The sequence below is a fragment of the Microtus ochrogaster genome, chromosome 4 (genome assembly GCF_000317375.1).
Source record: "Microtus ochrogaster isolate Prairie Vole_2 chromosome 4, MicOch1.0, whole genome shotgun sequence".
NCBI lineage: Eukaryota > Metazoa > Chordata > Mammalia > Rodentia > Cricetidae > Microtus > Microtus ochrogaster.
This window is the reverse complement of record NC_022011.1, coordinates 43,363,197-43,383,526: the sequence shown is the minus strand read 5'-3', so window position 1 is coordinate 43,383,526 and position 20,330 is coordinate 43,363,197. Positions and strand designations below refer to the sequence as shown.

Sequence of the window (20,330 nt, the reverse complement as noted above, 5' to 3'; positions counted from 1 at the left end):
GTGTGTGCCTGGACATGTTCATCTCTGTCCCTTTGGGTCCCTCTGGGCTCTGTCCACATCAGTCTGCTTGCTTGTGACTCCTAGTTTAACCAGGGCCAAAGAACCTGTTGCCCCTGCTTGGTTCCTCCTCTCCTCTGCCCCAGCCTAGGGCCGGGGACTGGGACCCTGGGTCTCCTAGGACCCAGAAACCATCCCCTGCGCTGACCAGAAGCGCAAATGGTCACCTGCGCAGGACACCCGTATATCTGTTTCTCGGGTACCAGGCACTGTCCCAGGGCTGGCCTTGCAGGGACAATAGAGGTTGGCTGGAAACAGAATGTTAAAAAAAAAAATAGAACAAATAAAAGTTTCCCAAAAAAAAGAGGTGGGGTAGGGAAAGGAGGTGATGGAGTCAAAGAGCTGGGAGGCGAGTGGCTGTCCAAGAGCTCTGGGTCCCCAGGAGTCACAAGGTCTCCGTGGGCAGGACACAGTCCCTGCCCAGGCTGCACCCATCTGCCTGTCTGGCTGTGCCCAGCGGGCACTTGAGCCAGGTCCGGCTGGCCGAGGGGAGGGCACCGTATGGCTGTCTGTAGAGTCTGAGCGGGTGGCGGGCTGGGGGGCCGGCTGGCTGCAGAGGCCTGTGGTCCCACCCTAGGCCCAGGCCCAAGCGTCCATGCGGCCCAGCTGGCTCTCAGGAGGCAAAGTAGGAGCTCTGCATGGAATAGAGCCGGTCGATGGGGTTCCCCACACGGGCCTGCAGGGAGCCCACGTCAGAGGAACCAAGGAAGCAGTCGCTGAGGCTGGTGAGGGAGGTATCGCTATCGATATCGTGGAAGATGGAGTCGTTCCCTGTGGGGTGCAGAAGAGACGTCAGGACCTGGGTGTGGGCCACGGCATCAGGGTTTCCTGGCAGCCCCGCAGGCTCCATGGCCAGGGGTTATGGGTAGGCCAGCGGGCTGGGGCTAGGCCCTTCCCATCCGGAGCAGGCATGCTGGCAATGTTGGTTGGACTGCCCTGGGCCCTGAGCCCTCAGCTGTGGGCAGCAAGAACTGTCAGTCATAGACTCTGTCTGCCCGGCTAGGCAAGGACAGAAAGCAAGCTGGGGCGGATGCGGGTGGGGCAGCTTACCATAGGGGTTCATGTGGTCACCTGGCATTTGGGGCGGCGTGAGGCCCTGCTGGAAGGGGTCGCTGCTTCCGTAGGGGCTCTGTTCCATGGCCACGATCTGTTGCTGCGGGGGTGCCAGCGGCGTGTAGGAGGCCATCATGCCCTCCATGCGACTTGACAGGACCTCTGAGGACAATGAATGCCGTCACCAGCTGGTCCCGCCTGCCCTGTCCTGGTAGTCCCTTCAGACGCTCCCCAGAGCCCTGGGACTCTCATTCTAGATGCACCTTCTACCTTCCCTCTCTGGGTCCCTCTCTGGGTCCCTCCCCCGAAAGACTTTCCATGATTCTGTCTTCTACCTGCTCCAGCTACAGGAGCACGGACTGGAGAGGTGGCAGACTATGCTGGCAGTAGCCATGTCCCATGGTTCACCGTGCAGGCGCACTAAGATAGAACTCAAGCCCAGGAAGGCTTCTTGGGAAAAGTCCTCACCCCAGAAGAACCTAAAGAACCACCAGGAAGGGATATGGCAGGCTGGGGAGGGGATGGTCTCCCCAGTGGAACTGGAAAGATGGTTGGTCAGGCTGCTTTAGGATGGGATGCAGCAGGCTTCCCTCTGGGGCTGTCTGAAGCAAGGAAGGTGCTGTGGAGAAATGTTGGGGGGCTGGGTCTGTTCAAGGGAACAGGAAGTGGGGGAGGTCCTGGGGGCCCTGTAAACAATACTCAGAGGGGGAAAAATGGGTGGGTGGCAACCACTCCCCAGATGGTGACAGAACAGAGGGAAAGGCGGGGATCAGACGGACCACGGGCAGGGAGGTAGAACCAAATGGACTCTGGAGAGAGAGTGGGGAGGATTCTGGTGGCATCTAGGAGGGAGTAGGGGACACTGGAGAACAAGGGACGCTGTTCTTCAACAACAAGGACAGGGATCCTGGCGGCTGGAGGCAGAAGACTGGCCTTAGGGGCCTCTAGGGAAACAAGGGATGTGAGGTTTTGGAACCTTGTTGGTAGGTCTCCAAGCCCAGGCTAGGGTCTCGCCTGTCTGAGGGTGCCTAGCATCTTCCTAGGGCCACCTGCTCCCCTGTCTGCTCCACCACAGTGGTGGTCTCTGGAGCTCTCTGCACCTCCTTCCCTCCCTCCATAACGTCAAAGTCTCTATGTCTCTGTGTAGCCATGGAGACCATCCCTGGCCCAAGCCATTGGTACGAAACAGACTTCTGAATGACCCACTTTCTGCTCTATGGACTGACTGGCTCTTTACTGCTAGTGGCAACTCACCATGGGCTTCCCCATACCCGCCCCCCCGATTTTCTGGAGGCGCTCTCACAGAATGAGTGAGCAGCAAGCATGTCACTGCTAACAGTGCAGGTTGGAGCCCTGTGTACAGGCACCTTTGTCCCTTGTGATCCCAGAAGGTCCCTGGATAGCCCCAGAGTTTCCTCATGAGGTATCCTGTCAGTCCTGGCCTGGAGGGAGTCGATGAGTGTGGAGGGATAAGAGCTATCTACCAGGGTGGGTCGGATATGGGGAAAGAGCCTCGCCATGCTGAGCACAAGAGGATAGCAGTGATTTGCATAGTAGATGCCCTGACAACCCTTCCATTGCAACCTCTGCTCCCCATGTCCCTGGGGCTCACCTTGGCCCAGCCGCTGGGAGTTCTGCTGTTCCTGCTGTTGCTGGTGCCGCCGGGCCAGCTTCTTCATCTGCAGGGAGACAAGCCAGGCACCTCCTCAGTCTCAGTCTGCATGCCAGACTTCCTTTATGTCCCTTACCTCGACAGGACTCATCCTGCCCATCCCCATTCCCAGGTGTGCCCTAGAGCACTGGAGTAGCAGGGACCTCTCACCTTTGCTCTTTGGTTCTGAAACCAGACCTGGACCACACGCACGCTGAGGCCTGTCTCTGCTGCCAGCGTCTCTCGGACCTGACCCAGAGAGAAGGAGACAGGTCAGGTCGGTGTCGGTGTCGATGGCAGCTGGGAGGTGTAGGGATGGAGGGACACTCCTGTCCCCAGCGATAGCAGTGGGTCGGAGAGGAGGAGCTAGACCCACAATAAGCAAAAGAGAGATGTGGGCTTCAGAACTCCTCACCTTCCGACAGGGCTTGGAGGAGACCTCAAAAGAGGCCTTGAAGGCTCTCCGCTGCTGTGTGGTGAGGATAGTCCGGGGCCGTTTGGGTCTTCTGGGGTCCTTCCCGTCATCTCCACTGCCCTTACTCTGGCTGCCCTGCCCCTTTGCCGGCTTCATGTCTCCATCTTCGTCCTCGCTCTTCACTGTGGAATACAGAATCCAACCCGTCAGTCAGAGCTTTGAACCTTTTGGTGAGAATTCCTTCACCACTTAATGACCCCAGGATAAAGTTGTCCGTCTTTGCTGGGCCTTCATCTTCTGCTCCCTGCACGTCCCATAACCCTAATACATACTCCTCACTCCCTCATTCTGGGCTCAGCCTGGTCTAACTGCTGACCACAGGTTTTCCTATGGTGTCCAAAGCGCAGGTGCCCATGGGCTCAGGGAGACAGTGAATCAGGCCCCTGTGGGGACCAGGACCCAGGTGCCTCAGGAAGACACACTAGAGTGTGAGCAGAATGCTGGTGCTCACACACAAGGGCAGATCTGCTCCTACATGTCTCTGAAGGCCAGCAGCCTCCTGTACAGGCATGTTGCAACTATGGCTCAGGCTGGCCCTGGCTTCCCCAACTCATCATATTTGAAACCCACCTTCTGTTGGCCTCTGAGGGTCATGTGTCAGCTGGGGACCAGGGTGAAAAGAGAAGGATATCAGGAGCCTTCTTTATCGAGACTTTCAGGGACTAACAACTGACAAAGACACAGGGGCCAGGCATCCTCACAGGAGGACTTAGAACCACGATGTGCAAGCATGTGCACACATGTACAGTGTGCTCACTGGTGGTTACACACACCTGCATCTTGACACAGAGACCCACATATGTGCTGCTTAGAGACATTTATAATCATGGGCCCACAGAGGCCTGTACCCACAGGCAGGGACACATACATGCCAAGACACATGTGGCATGAAAAAACATGTATGTACACCCAGCAACACACATACCGCTTCCATGACCCCAGAGTTTGGGGCCTTAGAGAGTCAGGTACATGGCCGAACTTCCTAACAACCATCAGCTTCCAACACCCCTCACTGGAACCTATTCCCTCCCTAGTTCCACCTTCATTGGAGGTGAGCCCCACGGAGCACTGCAATCCTTTCTAGCACATCTGTAAGCTTGCCCAGTGCCCTTCCCTTCCGTGGGAGTGCAGGTGGCCACAGGGATGCTGTCACAGTGTCTTGTCCAGGGATGGCCAGCAGCAGATACATGAGGACTCTGCCACACTGAGGCCCAAACATTGGGACCCTGGCAAGGGCAGATACTCTCCACATGGGCAGAAGCCATCCCTGTGGGTTTAGGGTGCCTCAAAGGACAGGCCAGTTATCAGGAGTGACAGGGTGCCAGCTGGATTTCAGCCCTTGCCAGAGAGCAAATGTCTGCACGCACAGTGCATATGAGTGTTTATATAAACATGTATGTGCAGCCTGAGTGTGCTGGTTAGCTTCAGAGATATGAAACATGTACATGCATGTGTGTGTGTGCCTAGGGTGAAGCTTTGCATACTTGGGTGTGTGAGCACATGTCCCCACATATGGGCACATGGGATGGTGTCTCTATCGCATTGGGTACATGCGTGGTCAGATAGGCATACAAGTGTGTGTGCCCTGGCGTTGGCACCCAGATAAGTACTTGGGTGGTATGCAGGGATGGATGTGGCACCTCAGTGCTGGCTGGACATGTGTGGGGGTGCAGGTCTGTGGAGCTCAGAAGCCCCTCTCCAGCATCCCACTGAACCATGTTCTGCAGCTGCCCCAGCCCAGGCTCACCAGAGTCTGACTCGTCAGGGCTCACGGAGCTGAGAAGATCCTTCTCCTTCTCATAGTCACCCTTGCACAGCAGCTGGCCCTCCTTGAGCACGAATTCATCACCCTTGCGCAGCTGCCTCTCGCACACACAGCAGCAGAAGCAGCCCAGGTGGTACACGCACTCGAGCGCCCGCATCACGAATTCAGTAGGTGCGATCTTCTCCATGCAGCCGCTGCATTTCGCCGCGAAGAGCCTGCAGGGCATGGAGGAGGCACAGGCTGGGCTGAGAGAGTCTGTCTAGCCCTGGGCATCTCTCTCTGCCACTCAGGCAGATGGGGGGGGAGGGAGGGGGCGGGGACACGCCCTCCTCTTCTGAACCACGGGCACCGGTCAGCTATGCTTCTGAGTCTTCCCGCTCAGTCATGAAGGCCACTAGAGGGCAGTGTTCAGGGTCCGCCTCACCCCCTGACCACTAGCCTCCTTCACTCCCATAGTCAAACAATTCCATTTTGCCCTGCCCTCCAGCCTGGACCCTTCTCCGCACCCTGGGCTCCCAATCCTTAAAGCTTTCACCTTCCCTCGTCTGTGCCCAACACAGGACCCAGGAGGCTCTTTGGAACGCATTCCAAAGCTCATTCTTTCCTGACCCAGTCTTCCATAGCTCCCTCGTGCCCTTAGAAGAACACCCCACCTCACCACCCTTGGCTCCCTGTAATCCCTCAGGACAGCCATGGGGTCTCCAGAGTACACTCGCAGCAGCCACTGGGCATGTTTTGTCCCTGCCCCTTGGCTTGGTGCCACCTTCTTGTCCCTTCATTTCAGCATGGGCACAGTTTGCCGAAGCAGGGGTAGCGGCCGTACTCAGCATGTTGCACATGCATGTCACCTGATCGCGATGGCCCTTGAAACCAGAGAGACCCGGCCCCATTTTAGGGATGAGGAAAAGGAAGAGCAGACTCGAGTTCCTCTTGCTCAGAGTGCATGTGATATGACAAACAGCTCCCAGTGTGGGCTGATGCAGGCGTTGGTCCCGGCGGGCTCTGTCGCCCATCCATCCAAGGGCCCGCCCGCCCGGATGGGTCTCCATGGCCCTGCCTGGTTTGGGCTGGAGGGTCCTGCTGGTCTGCTGACCACTCCTCCCACACTCTCCCCCTGTCACGTGCCTGCTCTGTGGGAACCCAGCCTCAACAACACTTTGATGGAAAAATTTATGAAGAATCAAATTATTGCTGCTGGGAGGGAATTAAAACCATTTTTCATTCCCCGCATCCCCGGGCCACGTCTGCGGGCGCCACCTTGGGAGCACCGCACATCCCATCCCTCTTTATGGCCCGCCATCACGGGCACAGATTACAGCTGCAATTCTCTGCTAATCGGTTCTGGAGCAGGGACAGCCGTAAACACCAGGCTCCAGCCCTGCCTCCCTTCCCGGGGCTGCCATCAGCACCGCCCACGACAAAATGCTGTGTGGCAGTGGACAGAGATTCCTCCTGTTCTGTTGCTTCCCTGGCACTGGCCAGAGCACTCAGCCTGGGGGCAACCCTCATACCCACCTCTATTCTGTCTGGCAGACTCCTATTTAACCTGCAACACCCAGCTCCAATGACTCCTCTGGGAAGCCTTCTCTGATGCTGCCCTATTCTAAGGCACACGGCCTCCCCTGCCTGCCTCTGAACTTCCTGACTGCCTGAGGTTGCTCTGCTGCAAAATGGGGACAGAAGACAATCCTGAGGATCTGACAGCACTGAGCATCTGAGTCAGCAGGAAGCCATCGTGTATGTCTTCGAGAGGGTTCAACTCTAGTGGAGTGGGGATACCTCAAAGCAGGTTGTGGCCTTTTCCAGGTTCTCAGGGGGGCTCTGTGTACATTTGTGGTATGGATATGCAAAGTCCGGGTGTGGGACTGAGGGTCAGAACAGGTGCTCGAGGCAAGTGGGAACCCTCTAGAGCCAGCTCAGCCTGTACTTTGAAAGGAAGGCACAGACTGGGTAATTTTGTTCAGGGCCCCGGTCTCCTTCCCGGCCCCTCGGTTGCTCTGCACCTGACCAAGGTGCTCAGTACGGGCTGCAGGGATCTGAACAAATGGGTACCAGCCAGGTCCTGGCCAGCTTGGCAGGCCCAGGTCCCAGGCACATCTCGTGGGCTCCAATGCTCACATCTTTTGAGGCTGCAGAGAAGCAGCAAGTAGGGTGTGTGCTGGGGGGTGACCTGCATTCAGTGACTGTGCCACCAAGCTGGCGCTCCAGCATTCAACAGCCACACTAATGCCTTGGCAGCAGGGGGTGGATTGCGACTTTCTCCAAGCTTATCAACACAATCTATTATTAATACCCCTCCAAAGGCTCCAGCAGCCGTTTCCAGGCCGCACAGCCGCTCAGGGCATCATCTGTTATCTAGATTGCAAGAGCCTGGGAAATAAAACAAACGGCATGCACTTTATAAACGGAATGTGCCATCCTTTCGGTCTCCAAGCATCTCTCCACCCAATAAAACATCGGGGGGCACGTATGAAATACTCACTCCCAATTACGGGGCCGGCTTTGTCTATCGTGCAGGGATAGAGCGAGGGCTACACTCGGGTGCGTGTGTATGTATACGGGGGTTCCCTCCTCTCCCCAAATCCCTTCTCTCTCTCAGTCCTTCCACCATGGGCACATGGCTGGAACCAGAAGCCGCTGAGAGCCAAGGAGAAAGCAGCCCAGGCACAGGCAGGACACTGTCATCACTGGGAAGCTCGTGAGCAATTCCTCTCTCCCAGTTTCAGCTTGCTTTGTGTTTAAGGGGCTCAACGCTGAAGCCTGCCTCTCAGTACAGCAGGCAGGAGCTAAAATCACAAGCAGACAGGGCTGGGGCACACACCTTGACTCCACAACTTCAAGTGCAAACCCAGGGCTTTGCATGTCCTAGGTGCACACACTATACCCGAGCCCCATCCCCACCTTGCTATGTGACTTTGGGCAAGACATTGAACCTCTGAGACTCCGGTTCTCCATCTCCTCCATAGGAGCATTTGGGCTGGGGGTGTAGCTCAGCTGGAAGAGGGCTTGCCCAGCATGCATGAAGACCTGGGCTCCATCCCTGGCACCGGGTTAAACCAGGCTTTGTGGTAAACTCTTGTAATCTCAGCACTGGCGGATGGAGGGGCAGGAGGATCAAGGTTGAGGCCAGTGAGAAGGTTCACTGGGTAGGACTTAGAGTTCAACCCCTCCAACACAGAAAGGTGGAAGGAAAGAGAGAGCAGGCCTCCGTGTGCACGCTCTAGCACATATGCCCCCCCCCCCCGTACACACAGCAACCGAAATAAATGTAAAAGTCACAGGTCATCTCTGGTTATGTGGAGTTCAGGGCTATCCTGGGCTACAAGGGACCCTACCTTAAAAACAGAAAACAAGCCAGGCAGCTGTAGTGGTGCACACCTTTAATCCCAGCACTCGGGAGGCAGAGACAGGCGGATCTCTGAGTTAGAGACCTGCAGAGTGAGTTCCAGGACAGCCAGTGCTCCACAGAGAAACCCTGTCTCAACCTGGCCCCAAACGTGTTAGCTTGGCTGTCCTAGCTAGGTGCAGAGCAACTGGGAAGATTAGGTGCCTGTAGGGCCCTTGGCACCGGGCATGTTCAGGGGGCCTTGTGGTCCATGCTTATTGGGGCCGCCATGATTTCTGGTAGCAGGTTCCTGGCTGTGTGCACAAGTCCCAGCATGCCTTGCAGAACCCCCAGGGCTCTGGCTAGTACCTCCTGCTCTCATCTGCCCCAATGGGTTCCCCTGCTCTCCTGACTCAAAGACAGGGCAGATCTGAGCACCAAGCAGGCTTGGTGGCCGTCCACCTGCATCATCTCTCTAGGTCCTCACAGACCTGGAGGTCAGGGATAGACACTTGTCCAAGATCACACCCAGCATTGCTCTGACCCTGTGAGTCCAGACAGCCTTGTCTCTGGTTCCTGGGCCTATGCACCTGCCACAAAGCTATGAGTTTCCTAGACGTCCAGTCCACTTTACACCTCATGATTCTTCCTCTCCATGAATGGTCTGGACTCTTTACAAACCAAACTGAGGGCTGAGACTACATCTCAGCATGTTTGCTGAACATGCAGGAAGCTGGGTTTGATTCCCAGTGTTGCATAAAGCCAGAAAAAGTGACATACACGTGTAATCCCCGCACTCAGGAGGTAGGCCAGTAAGTTTAAAGTCATTCCTGACTTTATATAGTGACTTTGAGGCCAGTTCGGGATACATGAGATCCACTCTAAAAATAATAATAAAATAAATATAAACCAAATAGAGCATCACTCTACATGCACATTTTTTCACTGATCACTGTGTAAAACATTCTGTTATGAGGACTTCCCTCTCTGAAAGAGTCCCAGGATATGAAGACCCATCTCCATCAGCAACTGGTTTGGTTTATCTAAAGCACAATTTATTAAACTCATAAGAGGCTTTAAAAAAAAAGTCTGAAAACACAGACTTTTTTGCAGAGGGTTTGAATGTAGATCACAAATCTGGCAGATTAACTTCTTAGCCAGCAACTACTGTGCAGTGCACGGAACCCAGTTCTTTAGCTGCACACAACACTGGCCTCTCAGAGATGTCTTCAGCCAGTACCCAGAGTCCAGGTGGCACAAGCCACACTCAGAACCCTGACTCTGTCACTCTCAGGCCCTGGAACCTTGTTTAAGTGCATACTCTTATGCCTCAGTGTCCCCACGTGTTTAATGGGGACAAAGATAGATGTTGCTGATGTGGGGGTGGGGGTAAGGGTGGTGGCAAGGCTCCTGACTAGATAGGTAAATGGGAACTGTGATTGCTGCTATTAGGTCTTCAAGGGTCCCAGTGCTGGACCTGGAGAAATGGCTCAGTGGTTAAGAGCACTGACTGCTCTCCAGAGGATCCAGGTTCAATTCCCAGCACCCGCAAGGCAGCTCATAACTGTCTGTAACTCCAGTTCCAGGTGACCTGACATCCATGGCAAAACACCAATGCACATAAAATAAGAATAAATAAATCTAAAAAATATTCCCAGTACTGGTTTAGCATTTTTGGTGAATGGAAGTTCCCTTTCCTCCTCACTGTAGAGCATGTCCAACTGGGGCACCCCACAGTTTGTGGGTGCTGGGGATAACTCTTATTCCACGTGTGTGCTCGTGACTCTCAGTGGGACCTCCTTCAGCCCTCACTCGGCAGTTTCAGTGGCGAGTCTTAGCCTCCTGGTCCTTCTAACCACTACATCTCCCCAGAGGACACTGCCACTTCTCAGTTGATAAGGAAACAAGGCTGAAGACGCCCAAAAACTTATTTTCCTTCCTTGCTTTAGCTTGGAAATGTCTCACGAAAGCTCATATGAGGTTAGCTGTAGCACTATTAGCAGGTAGTTCCTGGGGTATGGCCTTGAAAGGGATACAGGGGTCCTGGAAACTGCCATGATGCTCCGTTCAGCTGGAGGCCCAAAGCCACTAGGTCAAATGATCATGGACCAAAGCCTCTAAATTCATGATCCAAAACAAATCTTCCCTTCTTAGAAGATGATGGCCCCAGGGGTTCTGTGACCGTGATGGAGAGCCGACACAGTCCTTCGCTGAGTCAAATCAGACTTGAGTTTGCTTCATAACACTTGAGAGCACGGAATAATCTCAAGGTAAAGCCCAAGATGAAATCACGGCCCTCTAAGCCACATCCTGGCCTGCCAGCAGCCTCTAGCTGCCATGGTTTCTAATCTGCCCCCGGCCCGCCCCCAACACAATAACTCCCATCTGCTTCCAAGGTCTGCCTTCTCTCTCCCCGCTTTGCGCATCCCCTTCTCTGTGAAGGCTTCCCTGATACACAGTCTCAGCCGTTTTCTGTGTGTCCAATGTCCCCTCTGAGCTAGGAATGGACCCTGGGTCTAACTCAATTCCAGGTCCAGCACTGAGGTTATTGGTGTTTTGTTGAATGGATGAACCACTTTGGAAATGTGGAAAATGTGATGGCGGCCAGGTTGGCTGAGAAAGAAAATTATGTTTCTTTAAGGGGCTCTAAGAACATCATCAGGTAAGACACAGATTTGTTCTCTCTAAAACACAACTTAAAAGAGTCTGTCTGTCTCTGTCAAGGCTTCTGTCAGAATGTCACAGTGGCTGAGGCTGATACTTCCTAGCTAAGCCCCAAAGAGCCTGGCCTCTACTGCTGGATTCTTCTCCCCAACAGAGACCACATGAATGGGTGCTAATGGCTTGTGGCTGTCTGTGCCCACTCCAGCACCTTCCTTGCTTCATCCAGCCACACTCTGGAAGCTGGCTCTGAGGATGCCTGGCACAGAGCCAGACTTCCTGGTCCCACAGAGATGGTCACAGTGTGGCAGGTGATCTGCCAGGCTGTGCTTACCACAGGAAAGTGGGATGACCAAATGTGGAAGACAGCTGGGGGCTTGCTGGGGGGACATGTCATGGGCTTAGGGAGGTGGTTCTGGGGGATGGCAGGAGGGGCTCTGAATCCCAGAGCTGTCCTACTAGCTCCCCTGACAGCTGACTCTCTGTTAGAATACAGAGGTGCCCCGGGGCCAACCTAGCAACTGTGATAGCCTTCTCTAGGTCACACCCAGGTGGTGGCAATCTCCAGATTCCACTGATGGGACTGAAGATAGCAAGAGCTCCCTGTGGTATGGGGTTCTTACAGTTGTGTGCTGTGGCACCCTGTGGCATAGGTACGGGGTGAGGGACAGGCCCCCAGAGCCTGGGGACAGGACTCTGGACAGTAGGTAGGAGGGACTGCAGGAGCCAGCCCATCACGGGGACTTACTGACATCTCCCTGTGAGTCTGTGCATCCTTATCATTCCGGACTTAGCTGTTTTTTATTTGGAGACAAAAAGGGGCCCGTTGATGGAATCCAACTCAAACCAGCTGCAAACATCTGCTTTGATGCGGCAGGAGCCGCAGGCAGGCCCGGAGTGCGTGTCAATCAGGCGGCTGGAATGTGCTGTGTGGCTGGCCATGTTCACTGGCTGCGGGTGTGGTACCTCTTGGCCTGCCAGGGCTTGGCAGGGCCTTGCTGACCTGCCGCCTGCCCAGCCTGCATGAGGGTTGCCCCAGGCTTCTCTTAGCCCTTTGATCCACCTTGGGGCCACAGTGGGAATGCCCCAGCCAGAGCTGGAGGTCACAAACAACAGGCAGGCTGAGACCAGCCCAGCTTGGAGCCTTAGGTATTGTCATCATACCAACAGGCACACATTCTGGGATCCCAAGGCACTGGCACCTTCTCCATGCCAGGCACGAAATGAGGATGGAGCTGGGAGCAGACAAGTCATCCACCCAAGGCCCTCAGGTCCCATTCTCACAGTTGCGGGGACATTCCATAGGTTAGAATAGTGTGGTGTCTATCCGAGCAGATAGACCGTCACACACACACAATGTACCATAGGAGACAACAAAGTGACACAGGAGAAAGGAGGCATCTGGAGGGCTGCAGCTTTAGAAAGGGCAGTCAGAGGCAGCTGGGACATCTAGGAGAGGGGTGCCCACTGCGGGGACCCTGGGGTTGGAGTGCAGACCTGTGTCAGGACACAGGGCACTGTGGCTGGAGTAGGTGAATAAAAGGAAGGGACCCAAGTGCAGGCAGAACTGGGGCAGGGCTGATCACGTGACCTGGGAAGGCTTTGAGCTAATAGGTTAGCACTTAAAAGTCTTTTTAAACATTTATATTTGTTTGCTTATCTATTTGGTGTGGGGGGGGGGTACACAGCTGTCTGTGTCAGTTCTCCCCTCCTACCATGTGGGTTCTGGGAATTGAACTCAGATCTTCAGTCTTGGTGGCAAGCACCTTAACCCACTAAGTCATCCTTTTGGCCCTCTGGGCTGGCATCTTAACTGGCCTTCTTTGGCAACTGTGTTGCTCTGATGGATGAGGAGCAGAAACGGGCTTGGGGACATCAGCCCAGTGACTTAGGCAAGGTGAGGTCAGCATCGGTCAGCATCTTGAAGTAGCCCCTCCCCCAGACGTCTTCCTAAGGAGAGGATGCCAAAGGAAGGGTGGGCCTGACCCTCTCAATAAGTGGGGGGGGGGCATTAGAAAGGAAAGCCAAGGCATAGCAAGGAGGGGAGAAAGGGGCCTCAGATCTGGATAGGATATGCCCAGGGGCAGCACAGCCACCTAAAGCTCTGGAGAAGCTTAGATGGGAACACACGCATACACACAGGTATGGACACGAGCACAGACATACACAGATATACACATGTGCACACCCATGCAGTTCTACAGAATGTGCTTGTGCCATGTTTCCTCTTTAGTGAAACTTATTTTGGACTGGGGTGGGACACTACTCTGACACTCCTGGGTGATAGACAAGAGCCCTCTTGCCACCAGGAAGAGACAAAGTTCAGGGCAGAGGGGAAGTGGATGAGCCCCTACTCCGCCTCTGAGCACCTTCCCATGAAGCCCTGTGGTCCAGCTCCCAGGATGATGATCCAGGCAGAAAAACCACAGAGAAGCCAGCTAAGGCAACCAAGTGTGTGAGGGCACCAGGCTGAGGCTTTGTTGGTTTGAAGAGTATGGGTTCTGATCTAGGCCTGCGGAAATAGTATAGCTTGGGTGGGAGAGGGTTTGCCTGGCGTAGAAGGCTTGGGTTTGATCCCCAGCCCCACATGAAGGCAGGTGAGTTAGCACATGCTTGCAGTTCCGTCACGTGGGAGGTAGAGGTGAGAAAATCAATGGCTTGATGTTAGTCCAAACTCCATAGAGAGGGTTGCTGTCACTCACCATGTTTATGCACCTGCTGTGTGCCAGGCCCTGGACTGCTCCTTCCTTTCCTCCTGCTGCCCATCCCTGCCTGCCCCAGGAGCTGACCCAGGTTCCTTCCCGCCCCCACCATCACTATCATTGGGCCCAATAGCCAGTACTGTTACTACTCCACTTTAAGTCTTAGAGTCTATGATATATTGAAGTTTCCTACAGACCAGACCCCAAGCATCCTTTAAACACGTTCCTCTGACTAGAGGCACACCCAGTCTCAATACTAAAGAGGGGAATGGTGTTAGAGAAGGCATTAGGCTGCAGCCCCCCCGGTCCCTTTGCGGGGTGGAGGGGGGATCTGTTCTAGAAGCTCTCTGTGGCTTCCTCTTGCCCGCCTGGTGATAACTTTGTCTCACTCTGTCAGCTCAGAGTCTATGTCCAGGTGCTGTCCTCAGCTGGAGGTGCTGAGGACACCTGTGGTTCACACAGTCCATGTGGAAGATGAGAAAGCCCGTACCGTAAGATGTGGAGCTGCCAGCTTTGTCTTGGCTTCCTCCACGGCCAGAAAGGGCTGGGTCCAGAATCATGTGCCCAGGGAAGGCTGTGGGACTATGGTAAAGTTAGGTGGAGGGCAGAGCTGGGCAGCAGGAAAACTTGTTGGTGACAGAGCTGGGGGTGGTGGCCTTATCTGTAATTGAGGATTGCCAAGTTCAAAGCCAATGTCTACATAGTGGTACTGGTTCCAGATAGTAAGTTCTTATCTCAAAAAAAAAATGCTTAAAAAATATTTCAGAGGTGGAAAGACAAGATAACGTATTGAGTAAGGGTGCTTGCTACACAAGACTGAGGACTTGAGTTCAATCCCTGAAGTTCAGAAAAGGTGAGAGAAGCAACTCCCTGAAGATGTCTTCTGACCTCCACAGGTGCGTGCGCGCGTGCACGCACGTACACACGCACGCACACACACACACACACACACATTTTAAAAAATTGAATAGGGTTCCACTAAGGGAATGTGTATGTTTGTGTGTGGTGGGGAGTTGGCTTGAGGGTTGAATTCCACGTAGAGACAGACAAGCAGGGGGGCCATCCCAGGAGGGAGCAGCTGGAAAGCAAAGCAGGAGGACCAGAGAGGCCATTTGCAGGGCTAGGCAGACAGTGCATTAGTTAGGAACATGCTGGTAAGAATGAAATGTCAGAGAACAAGGCTGAAGGCCCAACACTCAAAACCTGAAGATAAGCACATATTTTTGTCCCGTCCAACAATACAAACATGCACCTATCAGTCCCCGAACCAGCTATGCATCCATCCACTCTCCTATTCACTTATCCATCTTCCCATCCATCCACCATCCCTTTATCAATAGTCCATCCATAGATCAGTCTAGCCAGTCAATCACCCACTCCTGTATCCATCCATGCGATCACCCATCCATCATCTATCCATCCACACACCAACCCATCCATCTAGTCACCCACCCCTACATTCCTCTATTACCATCCATCTACCTCCCTGTCCATTCTTCTCATCATTCACCCACCTACCACCTACCCATACCTCTGCCCACCCATCTACTTCCCTCCATACCTGCATGGCCTCAGCCATCCACTCACCCACAGACTGCCTACCCATCCGTCCCAACCTCACACTGCAATGTCAAGTGTTAGCATTTGCCAGATGCACACCATGGCCAATGGCTGTGTCAGGCGACAAGGACTGAGTGGAAATAGGATCCAGGTCACAGCCACAGGGCTCTCTTGGTAAAGGAACAGCAGCATTCAAGGGAAGGGGTCTCTGCAGGAGGGATCCAGGACACAACTGTGGGACAGAGCATTGACCAAACTGGTGCTGTGGTTTACCATTCTAACTCCAAAGGTTTTGGCTTCTTTGTACATAAGCCGTAGCAGAGTTTAATTAGGGTTCTATCAACACTGATAAACTGCCTTTGAGCTAGTATGTTCTAGAAGAAACTCCATTAAGGCAATTTAATTTTTTGATCAATTTTCTTTCTAGTATAGTTAAATAATTTACAACTTTTTCCCTTTCATTTTTTTATTTTACTAAAATTATTTTTATTGAGATAAATGATTTTTTTTCACAGAATTTTTTTTAAGAGTGCTTGCTCTGCTGTGGGGTTTGTGTCCACCTTGCTGATGGCCAGTGACCACACATTACACCTGCTCAGCCTCCGCCGGCAGTTGGGCTTCATGCTGACGTTTTATTTACTGAGGTAAATCTCCGCTAGGAGCAGGAGGATATCTCTCAATCCTGCCAACTCAATCACTTCAGTTTGTTTTCACAAATCTTACCAAGCAGCCAATGAAAACATGCCTACCCAGGGACCAAAACATGGGGTCAAGACAGACTTCAAGGTGTCCCCAGAGTCTATGTACTCCTTCTTGTCCTTCAGGGACTCAGACAGCACCTCCTTCTCTTGATCCCCGTGACTTGTGTCTCAGAGTCTGGTCCCTTACTGAATGCGTCTGAGTTTCGCCCAAGAGCCTTAAGACATAGTGCTGAGTACGGATACTCTGCCCCAGGTGCCCCCTGATATAGTCATGGACAGCACAAGGTCTCTCAGTCCAAACCTCCAGCTGCCGTACACATTTCTGGTCCTCTCTGATCTGAACTCACTTTGTGAAGCATCCGTAAGGTCCTACCAACCCCGGCACTGTTGAAACCTGCCCCAACCCAGTTCACAGATCTCGGGATCTGTGGCTGGAGGTGATGCAAGCCTTTAATCCCAACTTTCGGGGAGGCAGAGGCAGGTGGATCCCTAAGTTCCAGGCCAGCCTGGTCTACACAGCCAGGGCTACACGGAGAAACAAACAAAAACAAACAAACAAACAAAAATAACCAACCAACCAAAAACAACAAAAAAACCTACCAAAACAAACAAACAGATCACGGGATAATCTTTGGAAAGGTAGGGTCCCCTCCTCAGTGAGTCTGGGCCAGCCGCAGGATGCCCGAGGCAGGGAGCACCACACTTTTCTAGGAGTTGGGAAGGTGGTTGGGGGAGAACAGGACAGAGAGGAGAGTTCGAGAAATGGGAGCCTGCGAGTGGCCCTTGGGGTGACTTGGGGGGGGGACGTAATTATACTTGGTGAGTAGAAGTCCAGAAGAGGAGCCCCAGGATTCTGAGAGGTGGGTGCATGAGGGAGCTGGCTGAGAGAGACTCTACAGGCTTGGAGGCAGGAGGGTTGGACCTCTCAAAAGCCGGGTCCTCGCTCCTGCAGGCTGGGGGTGGTCGTGGCAGGTGAAGCCTAGTGCCCCTGCAGGGCAGGGTATACAAGGCCGCTCTTGCAAGGCCACTCCTGGGGACCCCCCTCTACTGTTGGCCCGTTTAGTGGGTAACTGATCGCCCCTCGCCCCGCCCCAGCCGCCCGCTGCCCGCGTGAGCCGCTTAATCACCGCCCGCCCGGCTACATTAGCATAGTAATGGCCTTTAAATTGAGCCTCTTTGTTTTTTAATTAAGCTCCCAGCAGGTACAGAGAAGAGCGATTATTGAGGAAGCTGCCAGCGCTAATCGCCCGCAGTCATTTGACAATTAAAAAGCGCCTAGCTTTAACCCTTTCCCTGCGCCCGCAGCAGTCCCTCCAGCGTTTAGCACCGACTGTACGTGCGCACGCTTTCGAATGGGATCCCGGGATTCCTCCCTAACAACTCAGAGAGGTCTTTGCCAACGCCCCCATTTTGTTGAGGGGCAAACTGAGGCACAGAGTAGGGAGGTAACTTGCCCAAGGCACACAGTTTGGGCGTGGGAGACAAGAGTTTGGCAGACCGGTTGCTATGGAGACCCAGTGCCCAGGCATGGCGCCTTGCAGTGCTCTCTGCTAAGAACACCTTCCCACTTAAAGAGTCTGGCAAAAATTTTCTCACCCTTCTAAGCCCTTCCGAACGCCCGTGGAATGGAATTCCTAGGCCTCCCCCCCCCCCATTCCGCACTGTGTGCGGGCACGAGGTTGGGGCTCCCACACACCTGGGAACAGCTGTGTAAGAAGATGCATGAGTGGGCTCTGCCCAGATGGATGGCCCACCAAGAAGTGGGACAGGCAAATTCAAAGACAGGCACCACAGTTCCAAGTCCAGTCCCTCTGGGGAGAGGCGGTCAGAGACACCACCCCCTCCCCCTGAAGTTCGGAAGGAAGATTCTGGGGAAGGCTGCAGTGCGTACAAAGAATTAGAGGCACCACCAGCATGACCTAGAAAGAAAAGCTGAAGGGGAGGGGACAAATGGAACCAGAGGAACGAGGCAGAGCAGGAGCCAGTCAATGGGCGGGTTTTACAGACTTCCCAAACAATTGCACTAATGTTTGCCTGGGTAATGCCTCCCATGATTTACCACTGAAATGGTCAAAGGAAGCGGGCTGCCGCCTCGTCCACCGTATCCCTAGCCTCCAGGTAGCCTTCCCAGAGGCAGCCTGTGCCTTGGCTGGGGTCTGCTTCCTGAGAATGAGATAGGTAACATATGGGTGTGGGGATCCATGCACCCCACCACCACCATAAGCTTCGTCTTTTGTAAAGAAGACTGGTTGGCGCTCTCTCTCTCTCTCTCTCTCTCTCTCTCTCTCTCTCTCTCTCTCTCTCTCTCTCTCACACACACACACACACACACACACACACAATTTCCTAAAGCACTGACTTCCAGCTGCCAGGTCCTTCCCAGTAGGCTCAGCTCAAACTGGGATTTACCTAACCTGCATCCCGCGGAGGGCTTGCGGGCCATCTAAAGGATTTTGTCTTGATCTCGAGAACCATAGGAAGCCATTGAAGGGCTCTAAATGGGGAGTGGCTTGAGAGATTTACATTTTCAAAAGATCTCTGGCTCCTAGCTGGAGCCCTTGAAGAATTGCTGTTGGAGTCCCACAGGAGGCTGAGCAGCGTCTGGCTGGGGGTGAGAAAGTGGGAGACGGTGGTTTGGGATAGAGCTTTGGGAGAGAGCGAGGGAAGGTGGGAAATGCACTGGGCTTGGGGCTGGAAGGAGGGTGTCCCGACCCCGCCAACGCTGGGATGGGACGCAGGATGGTGGAGGTAGGCTCTCTGCCATCTCAGGGCAGGCTCCTCCCATAGTGTAGACTCCACAGACACCCAGGAGGAGATGCTGGTAAGCCTACTCCCCCACAGTGTTCCAAGCTCTGTCCCTGTCTGGATCAGTTTCTCAGGGGCTCTGACCCTGGTTCACATTCTCTCTGTTCTACCCCAGGTCGAGCTGAGGGAGCCCGGCAGTGGCTGTGTCTTTCACAGAGAACTATCCCCAGGGAGTGCGGGGCAAGAGGGGAGCTCGGATAGAAAGAGAAGCACTTGGCCCTGGTCACTAATGTTTCTCTGTTCCAGGCTTGGGATTGAACTAGGGTAGGCTGTCAGCACCCTGGAGACCCCCCTCACCTTTAGTTGGGGTGGGGGCAGTCAGGGCCACCCACCGGCTGCCTTGGCCCCTGGACAGAGGCAGGAAGCAAGGAGCCCTGGTAGGCAGCTAGGGGTTAACAGCCAGCCCACCCCCATCTATCAGCTAACATCTCCCAAACAGACAGACAGACACGGCAGCTGTCCAAACAGGCCTGTGTACCTGGCCACAGTCGCGGAGGGGACAGGGCAGTGCTGTTTACTCAGCTCCTACCCCTACCACACATACACACACACACACACACACACACACACACACACACACACACACCGGCATTTCCATGCAGTCTCCCTTGGGTTTGTGCCAGAGGTTCGACAGTTCATAATGCTAATGTTCTGAACTGGGGCTCTCTGGCCACAAGTGCTAAGCTGATTGGTCCAGCTCAACACTGTCACTCAGCATGAGCAGAGAAGCAGCATTAAACTGCTCTCAGAGCAGACACTGACACCTGGAGCATGGGAACGGGGGGGGGGGGAGACCATCTCAGACACCCTGGGGGCTTGCCAGGCCTCCTTCTTGTTCCTTCATGGCTCCCTGACCACCTCCTGTTGAGGTTCCAAGGTAATGGTGTTATCAGCTACCATTCACTCCAGTTGAGTGGCCCAGGAAGCTCCCTCCCACTATACCTGTCCATCACCAGAGTTCCCAGGTCTGACCCTCAGTGGTGAGCTGCCTCCCACCTCTCCGCTGGTCCCAGGTCTGGTGCATCAAGTGCCCAAGTCCAGCCATCAGCATGTCCTCTCTCCCTCTGTCTGCTCCCCATGCACTCTGCAAGTTTTCCCCAATGTACTTCCCCTGGGGAAAGCATGCTTCCTGCAGTGTTAAGACTCCTGGTATACCTTGGCTCTATACCTGCTCAGCTCAACTTGCACCTCCTACCCAGAGCCTGGGTTTATCCCCCCCGCCATGGCAGAAGGCTTCTATTTTACTGAAAGAAAATCAAGGCTCACAGAGGTACTACACCTGTGCCAAGCCCCACAGCTAAAGCAGAGGCCCCACATAAGCAGCAAGATAGGGGCTGGAGAGTGGCTTAGTGGTTAAGAGTGCTTGGTGGCCTTGCAGAGGACTAGAATTTGGTTCCTGACACCTGTGTTAGGCGGCTCACAATTGCATGGAATTCCAGCTTCAGACTATCTAATGCCCTCTTTTGCCATTTGAAGGTACACAGGCACTTGCACACACGATGAGAAAAAAAAAGATAGAAAGATAGAAAGGAAGATAGATAGAAAGGAAGGAAGGAAGGAAGGAAGGAAGAAGAA

The 20,330-nt window shown here is 54.0% G+C and overlaps 1 protein-coding gene across 2 annotated transcripts in view; it reads right to left on the bottom strand.

The window, feature by feature from the left end:
- Nucleotides 1–632: 632 nt before the first annotated feature.
- Lmx1b (LIM homeobox transcription factor 1 beta) overlaps nucleotides 633–20,330 on the bottom strand; it is a 75,298-nt gene continuing 55,600 nt past the window's right edge. The window contains exons 3-8 of one of the 2 annotated variants that reach the window (XM_005346016.2): nucleotides 4,984–5,216; nucleotides 3,177–3,358; nucleotides 2,933–3,010; nucleotides 2,723–2,789; nucleotides 1,108–1,272; nucleotides 633–828 (exon numbers count right to left, since the gene is read on the bottom strand). In XM_005346016.2, the coding sequence (XP_005346073.1) occupies nucleotides 671–828; nucleotides 1,108–1,272; nucleotides 2,723–2,789; nucleotides 2,933–3,010; nucleotides 3,177–3,358; nucleotides 4,984–5,216 (883 nt within the window). In that variant the 3' untranslated portion in view covers nucleotides 633–670. The remainder of the gene's footprint in view (nucleotides 829–1,107; nucleotides 1,273–2,722; nucleotides 2,790–2,932; nucleotides 3,011–3,176; nucleotides 3,359–4,983; nucleotides 5,217–20,330) is intronic. The other variant, XM_005346017.2, reaches the window with a different exon arrangement.